Source organism: Muntiacus reevesi, chromosome 18 (assembly GCF_963930625.1).
Source record: "Muntiacus reevesi chromosome 18, mMunRee1.1, whole genome shotgun sequence".
NCBI classification, from domain to species: Eukaryota; Metazoa; Chordata; class Mammalia; order Artiodactyla; family Cervidae; genus Muntiacus; species Muntiacus reevesi.
The window spans coordinates 44336116-44362122 of record NC_089266.1 but is presented as its reverse complement, the minus strand read 5'-3'; the positions used below and the strand labels follow the sequence as shown (position 1 = coordinate 44362122).

The window sequence follows — 26007 nt, the reverse complement described above, 5'->3', positions numbered from 1 at the left end:
CTTAGCAGAAGACAGGTGAGCCAGGTTGATATACACATAGCAGAGTACGGACATGGCATTTGGTTCCAGGAATTCTTCCCAGAGCTATCGCTTATCAGCTGCAGGACCTTGGATCAGTTACCTAACCCGTTTGAGGCTTAGTTTTCATGTATGTAAAAGAGAATCCATAATCCTTAATTTAAATATCAGTTGTGAGTATTGAATGAGATATCCATGCTTAGAAGATGGCAAATCCTCAAAATGGTCTTCTTTAAGTGGGACATGGAGGAGAGAGAGGCTCTATCAGTCAAGGTTGGCTGGGTTGTGTTAACAGCCAAGATTTAAGTGTCATAGACAGCAGAAGTCTGTTTCTCTCCCAGGGTCCCAGGCTTCTCCCATCTTCAGGCTCTTCCATCCCCTCAGGACTATCCTTCTCTGCATCCAACTAGTGGGAGGTGAGGAGAAAGTACAGAGGAGAATCACCCACTTCTTACCAGCTTTGACCCTGAAGAACCTTATCCCCTCACACTCACCTTCCATTGTCCAGAGCTTGGTTACCCGGCCATTCCCAGTCACCAAGGTGGCCAGGAAATGCAGTTTGGCTCTGTGTACTTCGGGGGGAAAAGTTCTCAATCTTTACCACATTTGCCAAATTAAATAAAGCCTCACACACTGGGACTTCATTCATAATGATATCATGATTTGTGACATGATTATCCTCTCCTATTAAGTTGGAATATATTTTTAGGAAAGTGAAAATGTCTGTTTTCAAGATCATCTCCTTCCTTCTTGATTCCTTAGCTCTGCGCCTCAGACAAGATCCTAGAGTTCGATCGAGATTTTCGAATTCGACATTATGCAGGGGACGTGGTGTAAGTATCTCACTCCAGTGCCCGACGTGGAGGTTTGCATGCAGTCTCACTGCAGAAGATACAGTCAAGGGCAAAAGAAATTGTTTTCCTATTCGTTTGCATTTTCCAGCCATTTCTGATGCCAATATATTTTAATTTCTTCACTTAAAACATCGGCATAGCTTCATTCATTCCTTGCTTTTCAAACATTTGTTAAAGACACATCATGTGTGGCCATACACTTTTCTGGCATAGTTGACATTCGGTCAACATCAGCTGATGGTTAAATAAACCATGGAGGTATGTTAGGATTTGGGATAGAAGGATGAGAAACATGGCCTATGCCCTGAAGAAGCTAACAGCTTAGTGGAGGACACAGGCAGATACATGATAAGTCATGATAATGAAGAGCAAAAAAGGATAAACTGGAGACATACAAGGCATTATGGGGACACTGTTGTTTGTTGTTGTGTAGTTGCTGAGTCATGTCCAATCCTTTGCCACCCCATGGACTGTAGCCCGCCAGCCTTCTCTGTCCATGGGATTTCCCAGGCAAGAATACAGGAGTGGGTTGTCATTTCCTTCTCCAGGAGATCTTCCTGACCCAGGGATTGAACCCACATCTCCTGCATTGGCAGGTGGGTTCTTTACCACTGAGCCACCAGGGAAGCCTTGTGGGAACGCTGAGGAGGAATAATTAACCCGGAGTGAGGAGTATAGTCAAGCCTTGAAGGAAGTGATATTCCAGATGAGCCTAGAAAGTAAAAGAGGCTTAGTCAGAAGACAGAATTAAGAAGAGAATGAGTTGAGAGGGCATTCCAAGCAGAGAGACAGCAGGCATGCAGACCCAGAAGTGAGAGTCATCACTATACATGAAGAACTACTGGTACCTGGGTAACTATATGAGCAAAAACCAGTTTTCCCATATGATTTTTCACATTTTGTTCAAAAAAGTAAAATTCTCACAAGCTACATTTTCTAGCTCCAGTGTGATAAAAATAGAAATTGGTAAGAAAATAAAACTAAAAACATATAACTTCTTTAGTCTTTTAATTTCCTGGGGTTTCTATAACAAATGACCACAAATTGGTGGCTTAAAACAACAGAAATGTATTCTTTCACAGTTCTTCCTGACCCAGGGATCAAACCCAGGTCTCCTGCATTGCAGGCAGATTCTTTAGCATCTGAGCCGTCAGGGATGCCCCGTTCTGGAGGCCACAAGTTTGAAATCTAGGTGCTGGCAGGGCCACACTCCGGATGCTTTAGAGGAATATTGTTTCTTGTTTTCTTCATCACCTGGGGGCTGCCTGCTTTCCTTGGCTTGTGGCTGTTATTACTCCAGTCTCTGCCTCCGTGGTCACATGGCCACCTCCTCTTTGGGGTGTCTGTATTTAATCTCCCTCTGTTGCTGTTTTAAAACTACACTTGTGAATGCCTTTAAGGCCCCCCTGAATAACACGAGATGAATTTCTTCTCCCAGGATCCTCAGTGTCATCACATCTTTTACCATACAAGGTAATATTCACAGTTTCCAGGGAATTTGACAAGGCTTCTCTGGTGGCTCAGACGGTAAAGAATCTGTCTACAATGCAGGCGACCTGGGTTCGATCCCTGGATTGGGAAGGTTCCCCTGGAGGAGGGCATGGCAGCCCACTCCAGAATTCTTGCCTGGAGAATCCCCGTGGACAGAGGACCCTGGCGGGCTACAGTCCATGGGGTCACAAACAGTCAGACACGGCTGAGTGGCTAAGCAAAGCTCAGCGCGTCTTTCACGGGAGGCGTTTTTCAGTCTGCTACGCTTAGCATGCTTTGTCCTCCCACCCTGCTTATTGTCTGGTTTTTGTTTAAAGTCCCCTCTTTTCCTTTCTCCTTATTTTTGATGCTGGGAATTCTATTCACATAACCCATTACAGGCAGAGATTAAACAACAAAAAATGGAAATGATCATCTCTATAAATGCCAAAGAGGCATTTGAAGAAACTTTAATAGCTGTTCCTGATTTAAATTAAAACTCTAGAATCATAAAATAATACAGCTCAAAATTATCACCCCCATCTGTCAAACTAGCCGTTCGCGCCGGGATGGCACCATTTTCCACTTTTTCTGGTGCTGATTCCAGATCCCAGAATCCTGAAGAGGGAAGATCCAGTGATACACAGACACCCGCCTCTGACCACCCAGGCCACACTCACTGGGTGCTCTTTTACGACTCGCATCAGTGTAACTGCAGAGCTGGACAGAGGCCTCAGAGGCCACGCAGGGCAGCCGCTGATTCACAGATGGAGACATTTATGCAGAGTGCGTAGCACTCTTTCCCAGCATCACACAGCAAGTTTACCGAATAGCTGAGACAACACCTAGGTGTTCAGAGTCCCAGTCCAGAGAGTTAGCCAGCCCCGTAGAGGAATGTTTGATGTCTCTGATTCCCCTTCTCTCTCTCCTTAAGCCTTTCAACCCTTTTCTAGATTTTTACTGGGTGTCTTCTGTGTGCCCAATACTTTATAAAGTATGGTCCCTGCCCATAAAGAGCTTTCCGTGTAAAATGCATACGTACATGTGTGGGTTGTGTGTGTGTATACACACGTGCGTGTGTGTGTATGTGATTATATATACTGTAGCCCGCCAAGTTCCTCTGTCCATGGGATTCTCCAGGCAAGAATACTGGAGTGGGTTGCCATGCCCTCCTCCAGGGCATCTTCCCAACCCAGGGATCAAACCCAGGTTTCCCGTGTTGCCGGCAGATTCATTTCCATCTGAGCCACCAGGGAAACCCAAGAATACTGGAGTGGGTAGCCTATCCCTTCTCCACAGGATCTTCCCGACCCAGGAATCGAACTGGGGTCTCCTGCATAGAAGGCAGATTCTTTACCAGCTGAGCTGGGAAACCCCATGTAGATGTAGATGTATATACACACACATATACATGCACACATTTGAATATATATATTGATACAATAAAAGATGGTTGAAAATAATTTCCATATGAGTAATAACATGTGTTTTCAGAATAAGCAAATACTTTTAACTGTATGTGATAAACCCAGATAGGCAGATGCTGATTGTTAGGTGCTAGGAATTATTTTTCTAGGAAAAAGTGGGAAAGATGCTAGAAAGATCCAGGAAGTAGCACCTTAGCCCATTTGACTGGAGTGTATCCTTTTGGTGGCATAGAGAAGTAGAAACACCTAGAAAAGTAGATTGAGATCAAATCACAATGAGTCTAAAAGGTCCAAATAAGGACTTTGAATTGTATGGGTCTGATGATATATTAAGAGTCAGGTAACTTTAAGGGTTCAGTCAAAAGTGACTTGAAGGTAGTAGGAAGAAGACCAGGGTTGGAAGAGGCAGGGAAATGATTTTGGACCTGGTGGCCTAAAACTGTGCCCATGGGCAGCACGGAACTTTCTTGCAGAATGAAACATGAGGGGCTGGAACAATGTAAGACTGGTGAGGCATCAGAGTTAGAGATCAGAGAATTGTCTACAGCAAGGGTCCCCAACCTCTGGGGTTTAATGCCTGATGATCTGAAGTGGAGCTGATGTAATAATAATAGAAATAGAGTGCACAATGAATGTAATTCAGTTGAATCATCCCGAAACCATCCCCTACCCCCACCCCAGTCCATAGAAAAAATTGTCTTCCACAAAACCAGTCCCTGGTGCCGAAAAGGTTGGGGACCGATGGTCTGCAGTGATGTGATTGTCCAGGAAGAAAATACAGTCAGGCAAGATAGGAGAGCTATAGGGAGCAGCCACCTCTAGAGTTACTATTTCCCTAACCTCCTAGCCTGTCTTGATCACACAGAATCACCCCGTACTGTTATCCCCTCCCCACAATTTACTCCCTCTAGATCCATGCCAGTGACTGCAGCAGGGCAGCTGCTGTCCCTCCCTTGGCCGCCAGCTACAAGTTTAGCTTTGAGACCTTACTCACATCCCACCCTCCACACCATGAATACTGACCTTCTCATTTCCTCCCAACAATTCCACGCATGTGCCTGCTTCCAAGCCTTCATTTAATGTTGCCCTGTGTAATCTGCCTTCCTCTTTCTCTTCTGCTTACCCCAATCTTACCATCCTTTGCAGTTCTTCTTGGATCTTTTCTCCCACCCTGAACACAGTGAGCGAGCCTTAGGCAAGTCATCTCACCTCCCCACGGATGAGACTCTTAGATCCTGTACGTTGCTGTTTTGCTTTTATCTTAGGAATATGGGATGGCACACACAGCTGTCTTTTTAAGAGTCAGCATCTCGAGGTAAGCCACAAACCAGTGGAGTGATGATCTTAGTCGTAGTGATGGCACTGATGTTTGCCCTCCTTTTGAGGGACAGAAACATCACCCTGTCTACAGGGTAGGTAAATTTGATCTTCTTTAACTCAGAACTGGGTGGGCAAGCTTTATACACAATCGATGGTCTTATGTAACAGTAGAAAGGCTCATAGACTTCTAGAAAAGCTTAAAAATGGCTCTCGCTTGGTGAATAATGCGTTTTCCATGTTTATTTTTTCTCAACTAGGTATTCTGTCGTTGGTTTTATTGACAAAAACAAAGACACTTTATTTCAAGATTTCAAGCGCCTTATGTATAACAGGTAGGATTAAAATTTTATTAATCGTCTTTATATTTAGCTTGCTGACACATTTATTACATAATATGTATGCACATGATTATTTCTGTGTGACAATTTTAAGAGTTTTCTGGCAATTTTTATACTTCTGTGTGATCATACTTAGTGAGTGCAATCATCTGTTACTTTATGATGATAAAATCTGTAAGCTTAGGGCAGGGACCCTGTTACAATACAGTGTTCCTCAGTCTCCCTTGGGTTTCCTCAGTTTCTCTCTTTACTGTTGCCATCCTTCTTGTCCCTGACAGTGTACGCAGCAGTCCCCAGGCCAGGGCAGTGCGATGGGAGGGTGTCAGGTAAGCTCTGGGCCAGCCGAAAGCTTTACACACTCTGATTCCCCCTGTAGTGTCTTTGCCTCCAGCCAAGGGACCACCCTAATAACAGAGTGGATAGAATCTTCTCACAACCCAAGGAAATGTGAGAAAGTCATGGAGAAATAAAACCAAGCAAAGGATGGCAAGTTCACACCCGGTACAGATACTTTGGAAAGAAGGCCCCTGAAGAAGAGAAGCTTCCTGGCCAACTGCTTCTTTTGGTTGAAGTGTCGTCGCTCGTGTGTTAAGTCAGCTCAGCCCATTGGCCAGCAGGTCATCAAAGATGTGCGGAGCTCCTCTGAGGCACACACTCCCCTGCGCTCTTGGGGTGCAGCTGTTGAAAAGACCTGGACACAGTCCCTGCCCTCCTGAGATTTTTTATTCTAGTGGAGATGACAGTTAATGATCAAAGATGGCGCTTTCAGCTAGTGTCAGGTGCTATGGAGAAAAGCACAGTTAGGTGAGAGATTGAGGGTGTAGACCAAGAGGGGCCATGGAGGTGTTAAGGTAGTGTGGTAGGAAAAGGCTCCTTCTTTTAAGAAGGGTCATTTGAACTGAGCCCAGTGTGAAGTGCGGGTGCAAACCGTGAGTATGGGGGGACAGCATTCAAACAGACAGAAAGCCTAGTTCACCAAGCTGCTGAGGTGGAATCGAGCCTGGGTGTGTTGACAGCAGGAAGGTCAGTGTGGCTGAAATCCGCGAGGGGCGAGGAGAACGGTCAGGAATGACTGCAGAGGGGTCCACGGGCCCAGCTCATGAAGAGTCCATGAGCAGGTACAATGGGAAGCATTGGAATGGATGATGTGATGTCTATTCTAAAGAAATCACTGGAACCACTGTGTAAAACCCAAATTGTGAAGGGCAAGAGTAAACCAAGAGAGGAGACTGGTTTAGTGATCCAGGCTGAGACATGGATGGTGATGACAGAAATGGAAAATGGTCCAAGTGGGTGATATTTTGAAAGTAGAACCAACAGGATTTACTGATGGATAGAATGTGTGATGGGGAAAAAACAGAAGTCAAAGACGATGGGGATGGGATGCTTCGTTGTGGGATAGACAGAGGAGGTGCTCATTTTGGGGGGAAATAAAGAGTTCTGCTTGGAATATGTTTTGTGGGAGGTGTGTCCTGGACATCCATCTGAATAGGCAGTTGTATGCGTGCATCTGAAACTCAGAGTAAAGGCAGGAACAGAGAAATAAATTCATGGTCATCAATCTGTTGATAATACTTAAAGCCATTGTCCTGGCTGAGATTATCTAGGGTGAGCATTCACAAAAAATAGAAAGAGAGAAGAGATTGAAGAATGAATCCCTGAGACGTCACCATTTTGAGTCAAGCAGGGAAGGAGGAACTAGCAGAGGAAGCTGAGAGCAAGCCTGTGAGTTAGGAAGGAAGCCAGGAATCTGGTGTCAGAGTGGCCAGGCCAAGTAAAAATGATAAACTCTGTCCAACACTATCAAGAGCAGAGTAACGTGAGGACAAGGTTCACCACTGGATTTGCTGACATGAAGGTCAGTGGAACCCTGACAACGCTGACTTCAGCAGTGTCAGGAAGACAGATGTCTGATGGAAGTGGGTCAAGAGAAGACAGAAAATCAGAATGAGGAGATGGTGGGTTTCAACCATTTTTTCCAAGAGGTTTTGCTATAAAGTGGTTCATCGGTGTGGATGAAGCCTCCAGGAGCAGAGATAGAGCCATCAACACTAGAAAGTCACAGAGACGTGGGCGTCTGAGAGGGAACCCATGTAAGAACCGATTTGGGGAGGGGAGACTTTCAGAACGGAGCTTCAGTGATTGGTTTATCAGGTAAGATGCACTCATTCTGAGGGAGAAACCAAGGAGTCTGGCATTGGTCTGTATAAAAAATGTCAAAAAGTCAAATTGGAAAAACGGCCTCAGTCGTCCAGTGGCAAAGTCAGGGCGTGCTGCCCTGGGGAGGCGGGCAGGCTGTGTGCCAGGAGGCTGTGCAGGGTGGCATTCATTGTGTGTGTGCCTGCTAAGTCATGTCAGTCGTGTCCGACTCTGCGACCCTATGAGCTGCAGCCCACCAGGCTGCTCTGTCCATGGGATTTCCCAGGCAAGAATACTGGAGTGGGTTTTTTGTGCCCTTCTCCAGAGGATCTTCAGGACCCAGGGATTGAACTCTGTCTCCTGCATGGCAGGCACATTGGTTACCACTGGCGCCCCCCGGGAAGCCCAGAGGTTCAGCCCCCTGAGAGCGGCTCCACCTTCTGGTGGTGGGTTCTGTAACCCTGGCTCACAGGACTAATGCAGAGACAGCAGTGAGTGGACTTACTTCCCGCAGACAATCAGACAGTCGTAACAGTCTCGTGGTATGAAACACTTGCACTGGTTCATCAGGCTCTTCTTCCCTATTGGAAACCTGCCTGGGAAATTAAATAGGACTCTAGTTTATTAATTGACAGTGAAAAATATCATCCAAAGGATGCTTAGTTGCTTGGTAAGCCTGGAATCAGAACAAAGGAACTTAGATAAGTCTAGTAATTAAAGACATTTCACAGCAGGGAAGGTCTTGCCAAAGGTATAAAAACATAAAAAGTTGCAGCCTACTGTATAGATTGCCCTAGTAGGAAAGGTCTTGCTAGTGGGATGGAAAGTCTTGAAATCCTTTTGATTAAAACTATCCTGTTAGTATTTAAATGGGCTGCCTTTGCCTCTGGATACTTTTTGATACTTCCATGGCTAAATGACCTCCGTAAATTTTAATCCTTTCTTTACATCTATTTAAAGAGTAGTCCTTGGATCTCTAGTTCTGGAGAGTATGCATGCGTGTATGCTTGCATGTGTGTGTGTAAAGGGCAGGGGACAGAAGCAAGCAGGTGGCATGCCAGGCACACAGGCCACTCTTTACCACCCTAACATTAGCCAGCTGAGTTCTGCCTTCCCTGTTACACATACTGGCTGCCTGGATAAATAAGCTTCCCCTTTAAGGAAAAAGCTCTTTTAAATATTTGAAAATTATGTTGACTTACCAGCCTGAAAGTTCTTTCTCTTTGAAAACTATTGAACTTGTCTGTTTTGATTCATTACACGTCAGTCCTTCTGTTCAATGATATAATAATAATAAATAGGGACTTCCTGGTGGTCCAGTGGCTAAGAATCCCCCCTCCCAATGCAGGAGGCCCAGTATGTTCCCTGGTCAGGGAACTCGATCCCACATGCTGCAACTAAAGAGCTGGCGCAGCCAAATAAATAAATACTACTAATAAACATCTTATGTCCTTCATTTCCAACATTCACCCCACCCTTCATTCAAAAGGTAGTGTCTAGACAAGGCCAAAAGTGAGCAGGGTGGAACTGGGGATAGAAACTGCATGGGCCCAAAGACAGTGACTTTCTGTCTTTGACATGCATCAGGATTTTCAAAGTGCACACTCTCTTCTTTCTGGAAATTCTGTTAATACTCCTTTGGTATTAGAAAGGCATTCGGGCACCATGGGCACTGAAAACTGAGAACCATTGCCCAGGTTCTCTCTCTGCTGAAGATTGAAATGGTAAAGTTAAGGAAAGGCAATATACATTTATGTGGTCATTTTTATTGACATGTTATCTTTGGAAAATTATGGAATAGGACTAGAACATAGTAAAACTGGGTCCATGAACCACAGATCATGCATTATTTTATAGCCACGTTTGATGGCAGTTGGCACGGCTTTCTGGCAATGGTGAGGGTCAGGAATATTTCTCTGTCTTCATTCACAGACTAGTCAGTCTTCACCTCACTGTTTATCCTCTTCGCTCTTGTCCATTCTGGCAGTTTGCTACTATTATTTAAAGCCTCTATGTACAGAAATTTACTAGATGTTTGGGGAACCAACTCAATTTTCTCAATTTTATCCCAGGGAAAGAAAAGTGGGCAAAATGATGAGAGCAGTAAACACAATTAGCAGAAAAGATCCATGTTAAGCTTTTTCTATTCTCATCCCCCAATTAAAAAAAAAAAAAATCTGACAAGAGAGAAGTTTTCAGAAAACGAGCAACATTTCGAATTCCAATTACTTTAAAATCAAAAGCACTGACTGTTGTGTTAGTTTCAGGTATACAACGAAGTGAATCAGTTATATATATACACACACATCTGCTCCTCTTTAGATTTTTTCCCTTATAGATCATTACAGAGCACTTTTAGAGTTTCCTGTGCTGTACACAGTTAGGTCCTTATTAGTGATCTGTCTTATAGATAGTAGTGTGTATATGTCAATCCCAATGTAACATTGTAAGTCAACTATACTCCAATAAAAAGTTATTTAAAAAAAAAAAAAAAAAAAGTTATTTTAAAAAAATCGAAAGCACCCAAATGAAACAGGAAGAAAATCAGAGCCGAGACAACCATACATGTTTATAAAAAGATCTCCACAGAGTCAAATAAGGAATATATCATTTTTAGCCTGAAAACTGGCCTGAAGTTTAAGAATTGGATTGCAGCCACCTTCGTGTCACATCAATAAAATATTGGAGCTGCCAGCACTACCTATAAATGTGATCATAATTCAGCGGCAGTAAAGGGATTTACTAGAAGACAATGTAATAAAAGTGGTTATTTTCTGTTCCCATCTGTATATTTGAGAGACCTAGCTTTTTGTGACCTACACTGTATGCATATTTGTGTCAATTAAAAGATGCTTCCTTGAGACACAGACACAGAGAACAGACTTGTGGGCCCGTCGGGGGACGGAGGAAGTGGAATGAATTGACAGAGTAGCGTTGACATATACACACTACTATGTTTATAAAATAGCTAGCTTGTGGGAAGCTGCTCTGTGACTCAGGGGGCTCCACTTGGTGCTCCGTGATGACCAGGAGGGATGCGATGGGGCTGGGGTGGAAGGGAGGTTTAAGAGGGAGGGGAGATCTGTATGCATATGGCTGACTCACTTGACTGTACAGCAGAACTAACACATTATTGTAAAACAATTATACTCCAGTTTAAAAAAAAGGCTTTCTCTTTCATGATTTCTGACATGACCTTGAGGATCATTCTCCTGTTTGTGATTTGTTCTCATTCTTGTAACAGTCACCAAAACCGTTTGATTTTAGGTATATGGTATAAGAGCCATGTAAACCATTAGAATATCCTACGTAATAATAACAGTGCGATCATTTAAAGAAATTGAAAGAGTTTTTCGAAGGTGGCCTGGTTTAGGCACATCTTCTCATTTTGTGGTGTGGTATCTGACATTATACTCTCAGCCTGATTTTCTAGGTGGAATCATTTTTTCAATCAGGCCTAGTGAGTTTTGTCTGCGGCGCATTTGTGGCTCCCAGGATACAGTTCAGCAGGAATGCTTAGCAATTCTTAATCCACTTATTTGACTGTAGCGTTCAAGCCACTCTTTCTGTGCTTCTCAGTTCAAATCCTGTGCTGAAGAATATGTGGCCTGAAGGCAAGCTGAGCATTACAGAGGTGACCAAGAGACCGCTGACCGCTGCCACCTTATTTAAGAATTCTATGATTGCTCTGGTAGACAACCTTGCATCAAAGGTAATTACTCTCATTTTAAAATACCCGTTTTGTTTCATGGATTCCCTCTTGATATATGTTAATGAGAAAGGTATGTATAATATTTGCTTTTTAGGTAATTATAGTAAATCAAACTGAAGAACATGTATTTTAAATGAATGTTGTAATAGTTCTTAATACTGTTTTATTTGTTTTTTAACATGGCTTGGTGAAACAGTTGTTTGTGTCCCAGATGAAATGATCTTCTTAAATTTAGGCCTTTTATATTGTTGTCATCAACGGGAAAGTCTTAATGTGATCTTAAAAAAAATAAAAACAGTATACTACAATTATAGTATGTGCCTGATAAAAGAAACTTTAGCCCTGTGCTGAAGACAAGGCCTGGCTTTAAAAAAAATCTTGACTTAAATTGTCATGTACCATCCTTATATTGTATCTGAATACAAATGACAGATGAGTTTTAAGAGGCAGTCTAGTATTTAAGTGTTGTCCTTAGGCTGTTTTAAATAGTTGAAATAAAAAGATGTACTGTGGGCAGTCATTTCTGCTTTTTATTGTTCCTTTGAAGTCTCATACTGTTTGATAACTTTACTCTGAGATTTTTTTTCCCCTTGAAGAACAGATTTCTACTCTTAACTGCTGCTGTTGACAAGTTTGATAAATTAGGCAGCATTCTGGGGCTCATTATTTTTAGTTTCTTCATTTTTATCTTTCTCTCCTGGTGTTTTTCCAGTGTTTTTTTTCTTCTTCATTTTTATCTTTTTTTTTTAATCAACTTCCTCTCTAAAAATTTAAATCTATATTATTTTTGGTTACTTCACTGTGGATAAGTTAGGCAAATGCCACAAGAGTACATCTCTTCAGTAGCTTCCTGTTCTTTTCGTCAGGATTCTTTTGCCTTAGGTGACAACAAATAAGAGCAGTGTGTTGGCTTGTATAATCAAACCTCCAGAAAGGCAGAGAGGGTTAAGGATACCAGAGCTGTAGGCATGAATACCCTTAAGACCTCCCCTCTCGTCCCTCAGCTTTTCTCTGCAAGTCAGCTTCAGCCTGCCTCATTCAGCAAGGGAAGTGAACCTAGAAGAAAGGCATGGGACATGAGGAAGAGAGTCGCACACAGAATTTTATAGGATGTACTTTAGGGAACACATTCATTGTAAATATGTTGTTTGTAAAATATGTTCAAGTTAATTAGCTAGAAGAGAATCATTTTTATCTTCTATATTTGGTAGTTAAACGTTCATTTTTTAACATTTATTTATTTGGCTGTGCTGGGTCTTTGTTGCAGCAGGCAGATGCTCTTCGTTGTGGCATGCAGACTTTCTCTAGTTGCAGCACAGAGGGTCTTCTTGTTACGGAGCCACAGGCTCTGGGGCACATGGGCTCAGCAGTTGTGGCTCATGGGCTCTAGAGTGCAGGCTCAGAAGTCACAATGCATAGGCTTTGTTGCCCTGTAGCATGTGGGATCTGAGTTCCTCGACCGTGCATCAAACCCATGTCCCCTGCACTGGAAGCCAGACTCCTAAGCACTGGACCACCAGGGAAGTCCCAATGTACCATTTTTTAAATAAAAATTCTAGGACCATTTCTCATTTCTGTATGGGGAATTGCATTCAGCTGCTAAATAAATGAACCCCACCCCACCCCCAAATTAGTGGATTAAACAGGACAGACATTTATTCCTCTCTGTGTAAATGAAGTGCGGAAGAAGGTATCCCAGCACTGGCATAGCAGCTCTAAGGTTGTTAGAGACCCAGGTTCCTTCTGTCTTTCTGTTCTACTGTCTCAATGCTTGGCATCCATCCTCCTGGTCCAAATGGCAGCTGGAGCTTCTTCCTTTTTAAAGAGACTTCCTGGAAGCCTCATATAGCACTTTAGCTCCATCTCATTTGGTGTACTTAGTTGCCAGGGAAGCTGGGAAGTGCCTTTCATTCTGGTTAGCATTCCTCCCAGCTAGAAGTAAGTATTCTGTTTCAAAGTAGGAAAAAAAAAAGTACTGTATATGAGGTAGGCAGCTAGCCTAGCAGTCTCTGCTACAGCTCCCCAATCTCTGTGTGTGTAGAGGTAGGGAATGAGAAGGGAGCAGAGACAAGCAAAAGAGCAGAGACAACCCATCAGTCCAGGAAGCCAGTGAACCACAAAACTCATGTGACTTACCCTGTTGCAGCGTTCATGTTATTGCCATGGTCTGGAACTGAACCTGCAATAACACCAAGGTTTTGCCATGTTGTTCATAGGAGTTGTTATATCTAATTAATACTCTGCAGAAAGATTAAGAACAGAAAGGTAGATAGACGTATCAAGCCCCCTCCCCCAAGAAAACTGGTGAAGGCAATATTAATGTGAGAGAACATAAAATTTAAGGGAAAAATCTATTACATACAAATAGACTAATAATAAAAAGAAAATACTCAATAAAGCTAGATAGATACTTGAATTAGGTACCTAACAATACAGCCATGATGGTACTTAAATCTAGAAAGCAAAAAAAACAAAAAAGAAAAAGAACCTGAAAAATGTAAAAGGCAAAAAAGGCAAAATTGACAAGTTCACAATTCTAGAGGGAGTTTTTAAACCAACTCTACCAAAAACTGATAGATCAAGCAAAAACCTTAGCAAGAGTGCAGAAGCTTTGAAAACCAAATTTGAACTTTATCTAATCAAAAGATCTCTGTACCCAGGGGATAAGAAATACATATTCCTTTCAAGTATACATAGAACATTTTTAAGAACTGACCATAAGCTAGATCACAAAGGAAGTCTCAAATGTTTTAACAAATATATATACAGCTGTATTCTCCATCCTCACAGCAAGTAAAATGAAAACCAGCATTTTAAAAGTTTCTTTTTTTAAATATACTTGGGAACTTTAAAGAAATGTTCTCCTAAATAACTCACAGGTTGAAGAAGAAATCTCAATAAATTACAAAATACAGGAAACTGCATGACAAAGCATTTATCAGAATCAGCAGATTACTCCTAAAGTGATCCACTTGTTATGCCTTTATTAAAAACAAACAGAAAAAAAAGGAAGATCAAAAGTAAGTGATACAATTCAAGAAGTCAGTAAAGGGAATCAAAGGAGAATCTAAAGAAAGTGAGAAAATAATTTTTAAATAGCAAGAACTAAAAGTAGTAGATCAAAAAATTAATTAGACCTTTAAAATATTGATTTTAAAAAGAGAAAACAATATCCAGAATGAAAGAAGGTTACAGCTTCTATATTACAGGGATTTTTTTAAAGTATCAGACTATTACAAACAACTGTATGCCAATGAATCTTAAAAATTAGTTTTCTAATAATAGATGTGTGTGTGTGCTCAGCTGTGTCTGACTCTTTGCAGCCCCATGTACTGTAGCCTGCCAGGCTCCTCTGCCCATAGAATTTTCTAGGCAAGAATACTGGGGTGGGGTGCCATTTCCAACTCCAAGGGATCTTCCCAACTCAGGGGTTGAACCTAAATCTCTTGTGTCTCCCGCATTGGCAGGAGGATTCTTTACCACTAGCACCACCTGGGAAGCACTAGTTTTCTAGAATAATGTTATCAAAATTAAGAAGAAAAAAACCTGAATAAATCAGTCACCTTAGAGATTCTGAATCATTAATCAGAAGTCTGCCTTCTTCCAACTCTGCCAAGAACTTCAGGCCCAGATGGTTTTATAGATAAGTTTTATAAATCCTTCAAGGAGCCAGTAATTCCTATCATACATACATGGTTTTGGAGGATGGGAAGAAGAGAGGCCACTACCCAATTTATTTTATGAGATTACCATTAACCTTCAGTTCAGTTCGGTTCAGCCGCTCAGTCGTGTCCGACTCTTTGCGATCCCATGAAAGGCAGCACGCCAGGCCTCCCTGTCCATCACCAACTGCTAGAGTTTACTGAAACTCATGTCCATCGAGTCGATGATGCCATCCAGCCATCTCATCCTCTGTCGTCCCCTTCTCCTCCTGCCCCCAATCCCTCCCGGCATTAGGGTCTTTTCCAATGAGTCAACTCTTCCAATGAGGTGGCCAAAGTATTGGAGTTTCAGCTTCAGCATCAGTCCTTTCAATGAACACCCAGGACTGATCTCCTTTAGGATGGATTGGTTGGATCTCCTTGCAGTCCAAGGGACTCTCAAGAGTCTTCTCCAACACCACAGTTCAAAAGCATCAATTTTTTGGTGCTCAGCTTTCTTCACAATCCAACTCTCACATCCATACATGACCACTGGAAAAACCATAGCCTTAACTAGATGGACCTTTGTTGGCAAAGTAATGTCTTTGCTTTTTAATATGCTGTCGAGGTTGGTCATGACTTTCCTTCCAAGGAGTAAGCGTCTTTTAATTTGATGGCTGCAGTCACCATCTGCAGTGATTTTGGAGCCCAAAAAACTAAAGTCTGACACTGCTTCCACTGTTTCCCCATCTATTTCCCATGAGGTGATGGGACCGGATGCCATGATCTTAGTTTTCTGAATGTTGAGCTTTAAGCCAAACTTTTCACTCTCCTCTTTCACTTTCATCAAGAGGCTCTTTAGTTCCTCTTCACTTTCTGCCATAGGGTGGTGTCATCTGCATATCTGAGGTCATTGATATTTCTCCCAGCCGTCTTGATTCCAGCTTGTGCTTCATCCAGCCCAGCATTTCTCATGATGCACCCTGCAAATAAGTTAAATAAGCAGGGTGACAATATACAGCCTTGACATACTCCTTTTCCTATTTGAAACCAGTCTGTTGTTCCATGTCCAGTTCTAACTGTTGCTTCCTGACCTGCATATAGGTTTCTCAAGAGGTGAGTCAGGTGGTCTGGTATTCCCATCTCTTTCAGAATTTTCCACAGTTTATTGTGATCCACACAGTCAAAGGCTTTGGCATAGTCACTAAAGCAGAAATAGATGTTTTTCTGGAACTCTCTTGCTTTTTCAATGATCCAGAGGATGTTGGCAATTTGATTTCTGGTTCCTCTGCCTTTCCTAAAACCAGCTTGAACATCTGGAAGTTCACAGCTCATGTATTCCTGAAGCCTGGCTTGGAGAATTTTGAGCATTACTTTACTAGCGTGTGAGATGAGTGCAATTGTGCGGTAGTTTGAGCATTCTTTGGGATTGCCTTTCTTTGGGATTGGAATGAAAACTGACCTTTTCCAGTCCTGTGGCCACTGCTGAGTTTTCCAAATTTGCTGGCATATTGAGTGCAGCACTTTCACAGCATCATCTTTCAGGATTTGAAATAGCTCAACTGGAATTCCATCACCTCCACTAGCTTTGTTCATAGTGATGCTTTCTAAGGCCCACTTGACTTCACATTCCAGGATGGTGAGTGATCACACCATAGTGATTATCTGGGTCATGAAGATCTTTTTTGTACAGTTCTTCTGTGTATCTTGCCACCTCTTCTTAATATCTCCTTCTTCTATTAGGTCCGTACCATTTCTGTCCTTTATTGAGCCCATCTTTGCATGAAGTGTTCCCTTGGTATCTCTAATTTTCTTGAAGAGATCTCTAGTCTTTCCCATCCTGTTACCTTAGTACTATTAAGTTACTTAGTAATAACTTAACTAATAGTTACTTAGTAAGTATTACCTTAGTACAAGGTTAAGATGAAAAAATGAAATTAGAGATGAGTTTCACCTAGGAACATAAACATGAAGATTTTTTAAATGCATGTGAGTAATGCGTTTGATGGCAATAGGGTGAACAAAGCAGCCTTTAAAACCAACTGATAACTACCAGAAAGTTAGGTAAATTATAAAAAACCAACTTCCTGAATACAGTCATGAACTAACAAGAAAGCAAGGACTAGATAGGCCAGGTGCTGAGTGAAGGTAAAAGTGAGGAGAGCATCATGCCCCCTTCACCCCCTGGGCGGTTGTTGAAGTGGGCGCCTTTGAGCATGGGTGTCCAAGAGTGGGTCCTTGAAGGGAAGCCCAGGGCCTGCTCAGAGTAGGGTGACTCATGCAGGATTACAGACCACAGGCACACTCACACGTATGTATACACCAGCTGCACGATGCTAGGTCTCTACAGGGTTGCCTCTTCTAAGGGCTAGCTCTGGAAATAATCCCTCACTGTCTGAAAGGAAAACTGCCTGCCTTGGTCTTTGGCACTGAGCCAAGTTGGGTGAATGACCCTTCCTTGAGAATTAATCATCATAAGCCAGCTTTTATGAGATTTGCAGTCCAAACTCATACCTAGGTGGCCTGAAAAGGCTCAAGCCAAGAATTGAAAGTGGTCCATCCAGGTCTGGTGTTGCCGCTGGGCATCTGATGAAAGCAAAGTGAGGAAACCCCCTTCATACCAGACCTTAAAGAACTAGAACTTCCACAGATGGTGTTCTAAGGAAAATAAGCAGTTCATAGGAGAAGATCACCACACATATAAAGAAGCAAGACAGGACACAAGGAAGGTGAGACTAAACAGACTCATGAAAATGTCTTATACAGAATTATCAGAAAAACTACCAGAATGTTTTATGTGTTTCAAGAAACGAAAGTCCTAAAAATATGAGAACTAGTCATTGAGAGCAAGTGACTAGGCAAAAGTCCAACTGAAAATCTTAATTTATCTACTTAAAAAATTGTAATATATAATGGAACTATATGTATGTAAATCTATTTCCATACATCTATATGGAAATATATATGTAACTTTATTCTGTATTTTCCAAGTCTCCTATAAATGTGTTATCATATTTTTATAATTTAAAAAATAAAATAGATAAAAAGCAAAGAAGAGGAAATTCTAAAGGATATATATCAGGTAGGAGGATGTCTGATTACTGAATGAAAGTCTGAAATGCAAAATGAGGAGCAAAGAAATTGGTAAATATGTGGATGCATAGAAATCAACTGACTCTATAAAATAATATTATATTGGATTAAAAATGTGGGTTAGAATTAAATAGCACAACAATAACATATAAACTGGAAGGGTGGGTGATTATATTTCAAGTGTTTAAGGTCCCTGGTTGTTCAGGAAAAGGATAAATGTATTGATTAGCTTATAACTCTCATGAGTTATAACTACATGTAAAATTTTCTAGTGTAGTCATTAAAAGAATAGAAATGAGTTTTTAACTTACAAGCTAGTAGTTGGGGGTAAGGGAAGCCAGAATGAGAAAAGAATCATCAGTCCTAAAAAACATAGGAAAGAGGAGACAGAGTAACATAGGAAAGCTGGGACAAATTAAGATGTTAGAGATAAATGCAAATATATTAGTAATTACAGTGAATGTAAATGGAGCAAAATTGTCAAATCAGATTAAAGAAAAGGAATACAGACACATTAGAAAAGGCAGAGGAACCAGAGTTCAAGTTGCCAACATCCGTTGGATCATTGAAAAAGCAAGAGAATTTCAGAAAAACATCTACTACTTCTTCACTGACTATGCTAGACCACAACAAACTGTGGAAAATTCTTAAAGAGATGGGAATACCAGACCACCTTACCTGCCTCCTGAGAAACCTCTATACAGGTAAAGAAACAACAGTTAGAACCAGACATGCAACAACAGACTGCTTCAAAATTGGGAAAAGAGTACATCAAGGCTATATATTGTCACCCTGCTTATTTAACTTATTTGCAGGGTGCATCATGTGAAATGCTGGGCTGAAGCACAAGCTGGAATCAAGATTGCTGGGAGAAATCAATAACCTCAGATACACCGATGACACCACTCTTATGGTAGAAAGTGAAGAAGAACTAAGGAGCCTCTTGATGGAGGTGAATGAGGACAATGAAAAAGTTGGCTTAAAACTCAACATTCGAAAAACTAAGATCATGGCATCCAGTCCCATCACTTTATGGCAAATAGATGGGGAAATAGTGACAGACTTTATTTTCTTGGGCTCCAGAATCACTGCAGATCTGACTACAGCCATGACATTAAAAGACGCTTGCTCCTTGGAAGAAAAGCTGTGACAAACCTAAACAGCATATTAAAAAGCAGAGACATTACTTTGCTAAGAAAGGTCCATATAGTCAAAGCTATGGTTTTTTCCAGTAGTCATCTATGGCTGTGAGAGTTGGACCATAAAGAAGGCTGAAGACCAAAGAATTGATGCTTATGAGCTGTGGTGTTGGAGAAAACTCTTGAGTGTCTTGGACAGCAAGGAGATCAAACCAGTCAATCCTAAGGGAAATCAATACTGAATATTCATTAGAAGGACTGATGCTGAAGCTGAAACTCCAGTACTTTGGCCACCTGATGTGAAGAACTGACTCACTAGAAAATACCCGTATGCTGGGAAAGATTGAAGGCAGGAGGAGAAGGGGACGACAGAGGATGAGATGGTTGGATGGCATCACTGACTCATGGACATGAGTTTGAGCAATCTCAGGGAGATGGTGAAGAACAGGGAAGCCTGGCGTGCCGCAGTCCATGGAGTTGCAAAGAGTTGGACACAACTGAGCAACTAAACAACAAATACATTGCCACTTATTAATGACATCTAATAATAACAGAAAAGTTGAAAGTTTATGTTTTAAAAGATGTTATCAGGCAAATTCTGACATTCTGAAATCACCTTAATCAGATTTCAGGGCCTACAGTGGCTCAGTAGTGCACTGTCTGCCTTCTCTGGAAGTGCCAGCCTGTTTTCCATTCAGCGTGTAACTCCTGAGTCTAGCTCTTCAGGTTTCCAGACCAGAGTGGAGTCCTGCATCCGAGGACTCAGGCTCCAGCTTTCATCCCCCGAGCCCCTCAAGGCTGCCAGCAGCTGTGCTGAGCTTCACGGCTGCCTCCATAGATCGGCAGACAGTTGCCTTGAAAGTGAAAGCAGGCCTCAAGGCCAGCTTTATCCCCCTGGACTTTAGTCTTTGTCTCATCTTGGCTATGTTATTAGCTCTTCATGCAATGATGGTTTCTCCCCTCCCCCCATATTTTGTATAGCAGTTTTTTCCTAGTGACTTTCTCAGGAAGGTTGACAGGAATTGCGTAGTCCTTGATCACTGGAAGTGCAAGTTGCTAACTCCTGCTTTTTTGAGTTCACACAGTGGTTTTTTTAATTTAAAAAATTTTAATTATTCATGTATTTTATTGACATATAATAGACATATAACTATCCGTTTTAGGTGTACAACCTAATGACTTGATATCTGTATATTTTGTAAAATAATCACCACAATAAGTCTAATTAACATCCATCACCATACATAAACTTTTCTTCTTTTTTGATAAGAACTTTTAAGACTGTCGCAGCAACTTTTAAATGTACAATATAGTGTTATTAACTATAGCACATAGTATTTTTGAGCACATGTCTCATTGCCACCTGGATTATAAGTCTTTGAATCTAAGGAATGACTTCTACTAACCTTATATCTCTCTTGATACCTCGTGGGTTTCCCTGGTGGCTCAGTTGGTAAAGAATCTGCCTGCAAAGTGGGAGACCTGGGTTTGATCCCTGGGTTGGGAAGGTCTCCCAGAAAAGGAAACAGCTACCCACTCCAGTATGCTGACCTGGAGAATTCCATGGACTGTATAGTCCACGGGGTCACAAAGAGTTGGGCACGACTGAGCGACTTTCACTGATATCTCATAAAGCACTCTGAACAGATGGTCAGTAAATTATTAAATGAACTTTAATTTGCCAGTGGCTCTATTTGATACGTTCAACACAGGCTAAGTAAATGAATATCTAAGTCCAGTATCTTCTGGCTAATAAATATATTGATTGGTATACTTTGGCAAGGGCTTCCCAGGTGGCGCTAGTGGTAAAGAACCCACCTGCCAACCCCTGAGTTGGGAAGATCCCCTGGAGAAGGAAATGGCAACCCACTCCAGTATTCTTGCCTGGAGAATCCCATGGACAGAGAAGCCTGGTGGACTGCAGTCCATAGGGTCTCAAAATAGTTGGACACGACTGAAGTGATTTAGCAAGCATGTTTTTCTCATGAAATATAGGGAGAAAAAGGTTTAAAAGTGCCAGAGAATAAGATCGCTGTTAACTTTTGTGGTTTAACCTTAATAAGACACTTAGAATTTGTCAAATTTAGGATTTCTTAGGTTGAGTCAGTCTGGATATTTATAAGGAGGGAGGAGGCGGCATTTATAAACTGAAACAGAATGCTGATGAAATATAGAGAGAACATATGCCCTGGATTCCTTATCTGAGGGTTTTTATATTACTAACCAGGATGAAAGGGCATTCCCCACCCCTTAGTTGGGCGTGAGTGTTATCCCTTTCTGGGCATAATCAGTCAATACTGGTAAAATTCCATTCAACTCGTTTCTGTTTAGTGAAGTTATTTACATGACTCAAATGATACCTTACCCTAAGATTGCCTTGCCCACATGATTGCATAAATTATTGAGTTCAAAATATTTTCTAATTCACACTGTAATTTTCTTTTTGACCCAAGGATAATTTAGAAGTGTATTTCTTAATTTGCAATCATCTTAAGATTTTCTAATTATCTTCTTTCTCTTGATTTCTAACTTAATCTCATTTGATCAGAGGATATACTCTGTGTGATTTCAGCCCTTAGAAATGTAAGTTTTCTTTATGTACTAGGAGTATTTGCACGTAATATTCTATACACAGTCATTAGGTCAAGTTTGCTCATCATATTTTCCAGTGTTTCTGCATTCTTACTAATTTTGTTTTGTCATTGCTGAAATGTGATAAAAGCCTACTGTAATTCTGAATTTGTCTACTTCTTATTATGCCTTCCACTTTTGCTTTAAATATTTTATGAATTTATTAAGCTTATTCAAGTTAGAACTATTATATCTTCCTAGCATTTGAGTCATTTATCACTATGAAATGTCTTTATTTCTGTATTGCTTTTTGCCTTAAAGTCAGTTTTACAGGAATAAAATAATTAAAACCAGCTCTTCTTTTGACTAGGGTTTGCATGGTCTATCCTTTTCCATCCTTTTACTTTCAGTCTTTCCATGACTTTATGCTTCAGGTATGACTCTCATAAATAGCATACAGAGTTAGTTTTGGCTTTTTATCCGTTCTGACCATCTTTGTCCTTTGAATGAATCATTTATTTCATTTAGTCTTAACACAGCTACTGTATGTTGTTTACAAATTGACCATCTCCTTAGTGCTTTCTATTTGTCTCTTCTCTATTTCTTTTTCTTCTCTTTCTACCCTTTTTGATTGATTACTGTGGGTGAAAAGCAAAATTCTACTCCTTCTATTTGATAACCTCAGTGAAATTTCTAGCTCTGTGCCCCTGCTAAACCTAGCACGATATATATCAACTATATTACTAGGCAACATCACTTAAGGTAAAAATTACCCCTATTGATAAATTGCACCTGTCCTGGGAGAATGAGAATGTCAGACTTTTGGCTTCCTGAGTGTGGTGACTCATGTATTAGGCATGTCCCTTTCAAGGACCCTGGAAGCTGTATCTTTCAAGTTACTATAAGAGATACTGAATCCTATGGGGCGTGAGGCTTTTAAACCCGAGGGCACTTCCTACATCTGATACGGACCTCATCTCATTGTGCCTAAGCTATCAGCTGACTGCTGTGTGGGCTGCCGCATGACTTTGACACTGCCTGCTGGCAAGCCGTGTTCTTGTCCTGAGTAGACCCTGCCAAGTGTGGACTGTAAATCTTTTGAGTCAGAATGTTTAGTTAGACCTAGGAGGCATCCTTTCCTTGTACCACCCCTCAACTACTAGTATCACAATGATATTTTATTACTACATTTATATACTTTATTATTTTGGAAGATTTACACCATAATACTCTTTTGGTTGTTACTCAAATTATTACAGTGTCATTATTGATTATAAAAATCTAATATCATTTGGTGCTTTCACCTCTTTCCAGGACAATGCAAGGTCTATAAAACATCTTAATTCCATTTGCCTTCCTCCCAACTTATTATGTGTTGTTTTAGTCATGTACTGACAGATATTTATTTCATTTAGGTATATATGTAAATATATACAATATGTACATATATAATTTTAAGTCAATAAGATGATGACATCACCATCACCATTATTACTGCTAAGTACTGTTAATATCTGTTTAGATTTCCTCATTTATCCCTTCTTTTTTTTACCTTCATCTTGGGCCATTTTTCTTCTGTTTTAATTTTATCCTGTTGTGTATCAGGCCTGATGTTGGCAAATTCTGTTTTTGTTTACCTGGAAATAGTTTGTGTTTTCCTTCTTGAAGAATAGTTTTGCTAGGGTGTAAAATTCTGCATTGGCAGCCATTCAGTATTTCAAGCATAGTATTCATTTGTCTTCCATATTCCATAGTTTCTTCTGAGAAGTCAGCTATCAGTCTGGTTGTTGCTCCTTTAGGTAATAAGTCCTTTTTCTTCTTGCTGCTCTTCTTTGGTTTTCAGAAGTTTTACTGATGTACCTAGGTGTAGACTTTTTTTTTAATCTTGCTTGCAGTTTGTAGCATTTCTTCACTTTGTTACAGCTTGATGGATTTTCCTCAGTTTTGCAAAGTCCTTGACTATTAGCTCTTCAAATCTTGCTTCTGTCCCTTTTGTTTCCTCTCCTTAGGACTCCAGTTAATTAAAGCATCTCACTGTATGTCTTCTATGCCTTTTAACCTCTTGTATTTATTTTCTGTCTTTTTGTCTCTCCATGATCCATTCTGGGAAAATTCTTCTCACTTTCCTTCTAGTTTACTGTTTTTTCTTGAACTATTTCCAGTCTACTCTTCTACTGGCCCACTGAGTTCTTAATTTCTTACTATTGTATCTTTAAGTCCTGGGTCTTCTATTTGGTTTGGTTCTTTTTTATAGATCTGGTTCTTTAAAACATTCTTAATATTGCCTTTTGTCATCTTGAACATGCTAAATATAGTTGTTTTAATATTTCTATCTGCTAATCCCAACATCTGAACCCCTGCAGGTCTTTTTATTTTGTATATTGTTTTGCTATTTCTAATTCATGTTATCTTGGCTTCTTGTATATCTGATTAACTTTTATCTTGTCCCAAACATTATATTTGCAAAGCTATTTATAGAAGTAATTGGAGGCCCATTTTTGTATACAATCTTTGTCTAGATTTCTTTTGCTCCATTTAAGCATCTAAAAGCACTCATATTCCAAAGAAACTATTCCAGTTTGAAGGACTGAAATGATTCAACGCTGAATCGAGCACTTATATGTGCCAGAGCTGTGCCTAATATTTTATATTCTTCATTGCAGTGCATTTTTATCATAGCTTCGGATTCTTTCTATTAAATTACTCCTGTTACTTTTAATCATGTTTCTGTAAATACACAAAAACTTGAGCTTACTTGATGTTTACTTACACGCTAGTTTTATTCCACTTCTACTCTTCCTGATGAATCCTAAAATATAATAATACAAAAATGTAGCTGAATGCCTGAGAACTTCCAAGCTTAAATTGAAGGGAAAGGAACAATTTTTCACAAGTCTGTGCCTGAGAAATAAAGAGTCACAAAGCTTAATTTGACACAGTTAACACTAATTACTAATAACTGAAATTGAAGAAAGTGGAGAAAACCACTAGGCCATTCAGGTATGACCTAAATCAAATCCCTTATGACTAGACAGTGGAAGTGAGAAATAGATTTAAGGGACTAGATCTGATAGACAGAGTGTTTGATGAACTGTGGATGGAGATTCGTGACATTGTACAGGAGACAGGAATCAAGACCATCTCCAAGAAAAAGAAATGCAAAAAGCCAAAATGGCTGTCTGAGGAGGCCTTACAAATAGCTATGAAAAGAAGGGAATCAAAAAGCAAAGGAGAAAAGGAAAGATATACCTATTTGAATGCAGAGTTCCAAAGAATAGCAAGGAGAGATAAGAAAGCCTTCTTCAGCGATCAATGCAAAGACAGAGGAATACATCGAGGCTGTATATTGTCACCCTGCTTGTTTAACTTATATGCAGAGTACATCATGAGAAACGCTGGGCTGGAGGAAGCTCAAGCTGGAATCAAGATTGCCGGGAGAAATACCAATAACCTCAGATATGCAGATGACACCACCCTGATGGCAGAAAGCGAAGAAGTAAAGAGCCTCTTGATGAAAGTGAAAGAGGAGAGTGAAAAGTTTGGCTTAAAGCTCAACATTCAGAAAACTAAGATCATGGCATCCGGTCCTATCACTTTATGGCAAATAGATGGGGAAACAGTGGAAACAGTGACAGACTTTATTTTTCTGGGCTCCAAAATCACTGCAGATGGTGATTGCAGCCATGAAATTAAAAGACCCTTACTCCTTGGAAGGAAAGTCATGACTAACTTAGACAGCATATTAAAAAGCAGAAACATTACTTTGCCAACAAAAGATCTGTCTACTCAAGGCTTTGGCTTTTCCAGTGGTCATGTATGGATGTGAGAGTTGGACTGTGAAGAAAGCTGAGCACTGAAGAATTGATGCTTTTGAAGTGTGGTGTTGGAGAAGACTCTTGAGAGTCCTTTGAACTGCAAGGAGATCCAATCAGTCCATCCTAAAGATCAGTCCTGGGTGTTCATTGGAAGGAATGATGTTGAAGCTGAAACTCCAATACTTTGGCTACCTGATACGAAGAGCTGACTCATTGGAAAAGACCCTGATGCTGGGAAAGATTGAGGGCAGGAGGAGAAGGGGACGAGAGAGAATGAGATGGTTGGATGGCATCACCGATTTGATGGACATGGGTTTGGGTGGACTCCGGGAGTTGGTGATAGAGGCCTGGCGTGCTGTGCTTCATGGGGTCGCAAAGAGTCGGACACGACTGAGCGACTGAACTGAACTGCACACTAATTACATGTTAGTCATAGTATCTTTTTAAAAAATTTTATTTTTAATTGGAGG

The 26007-nt window shown here is 40.8% G+C and overlaps 1 protein-coding gene across 1 annotated transcript in view; it reads left to right on the top strand.

The window, feature by feature from the left end:
• Positions 1-26007, top strand: part of MYO1D (myosin ID) — a 354409-nt gene that overhangs the window by 133577 nt on the left and 194825 nt on the right. The window contains exons 12-14 of the mRNA XM_065909407.1: positions 781-851; positions 5347-5421; positions 11146-11278. Of these exons, the coding sequence (XP_065765479.1) occupies positions 781-851; positions 5347-5421; positions 11146-11278 (279 nt within the window). The remainder of the gene's footprint in view (positions 1-780; positions 852-5346; positions 5422-11145; positions 11279-26007) is intronic.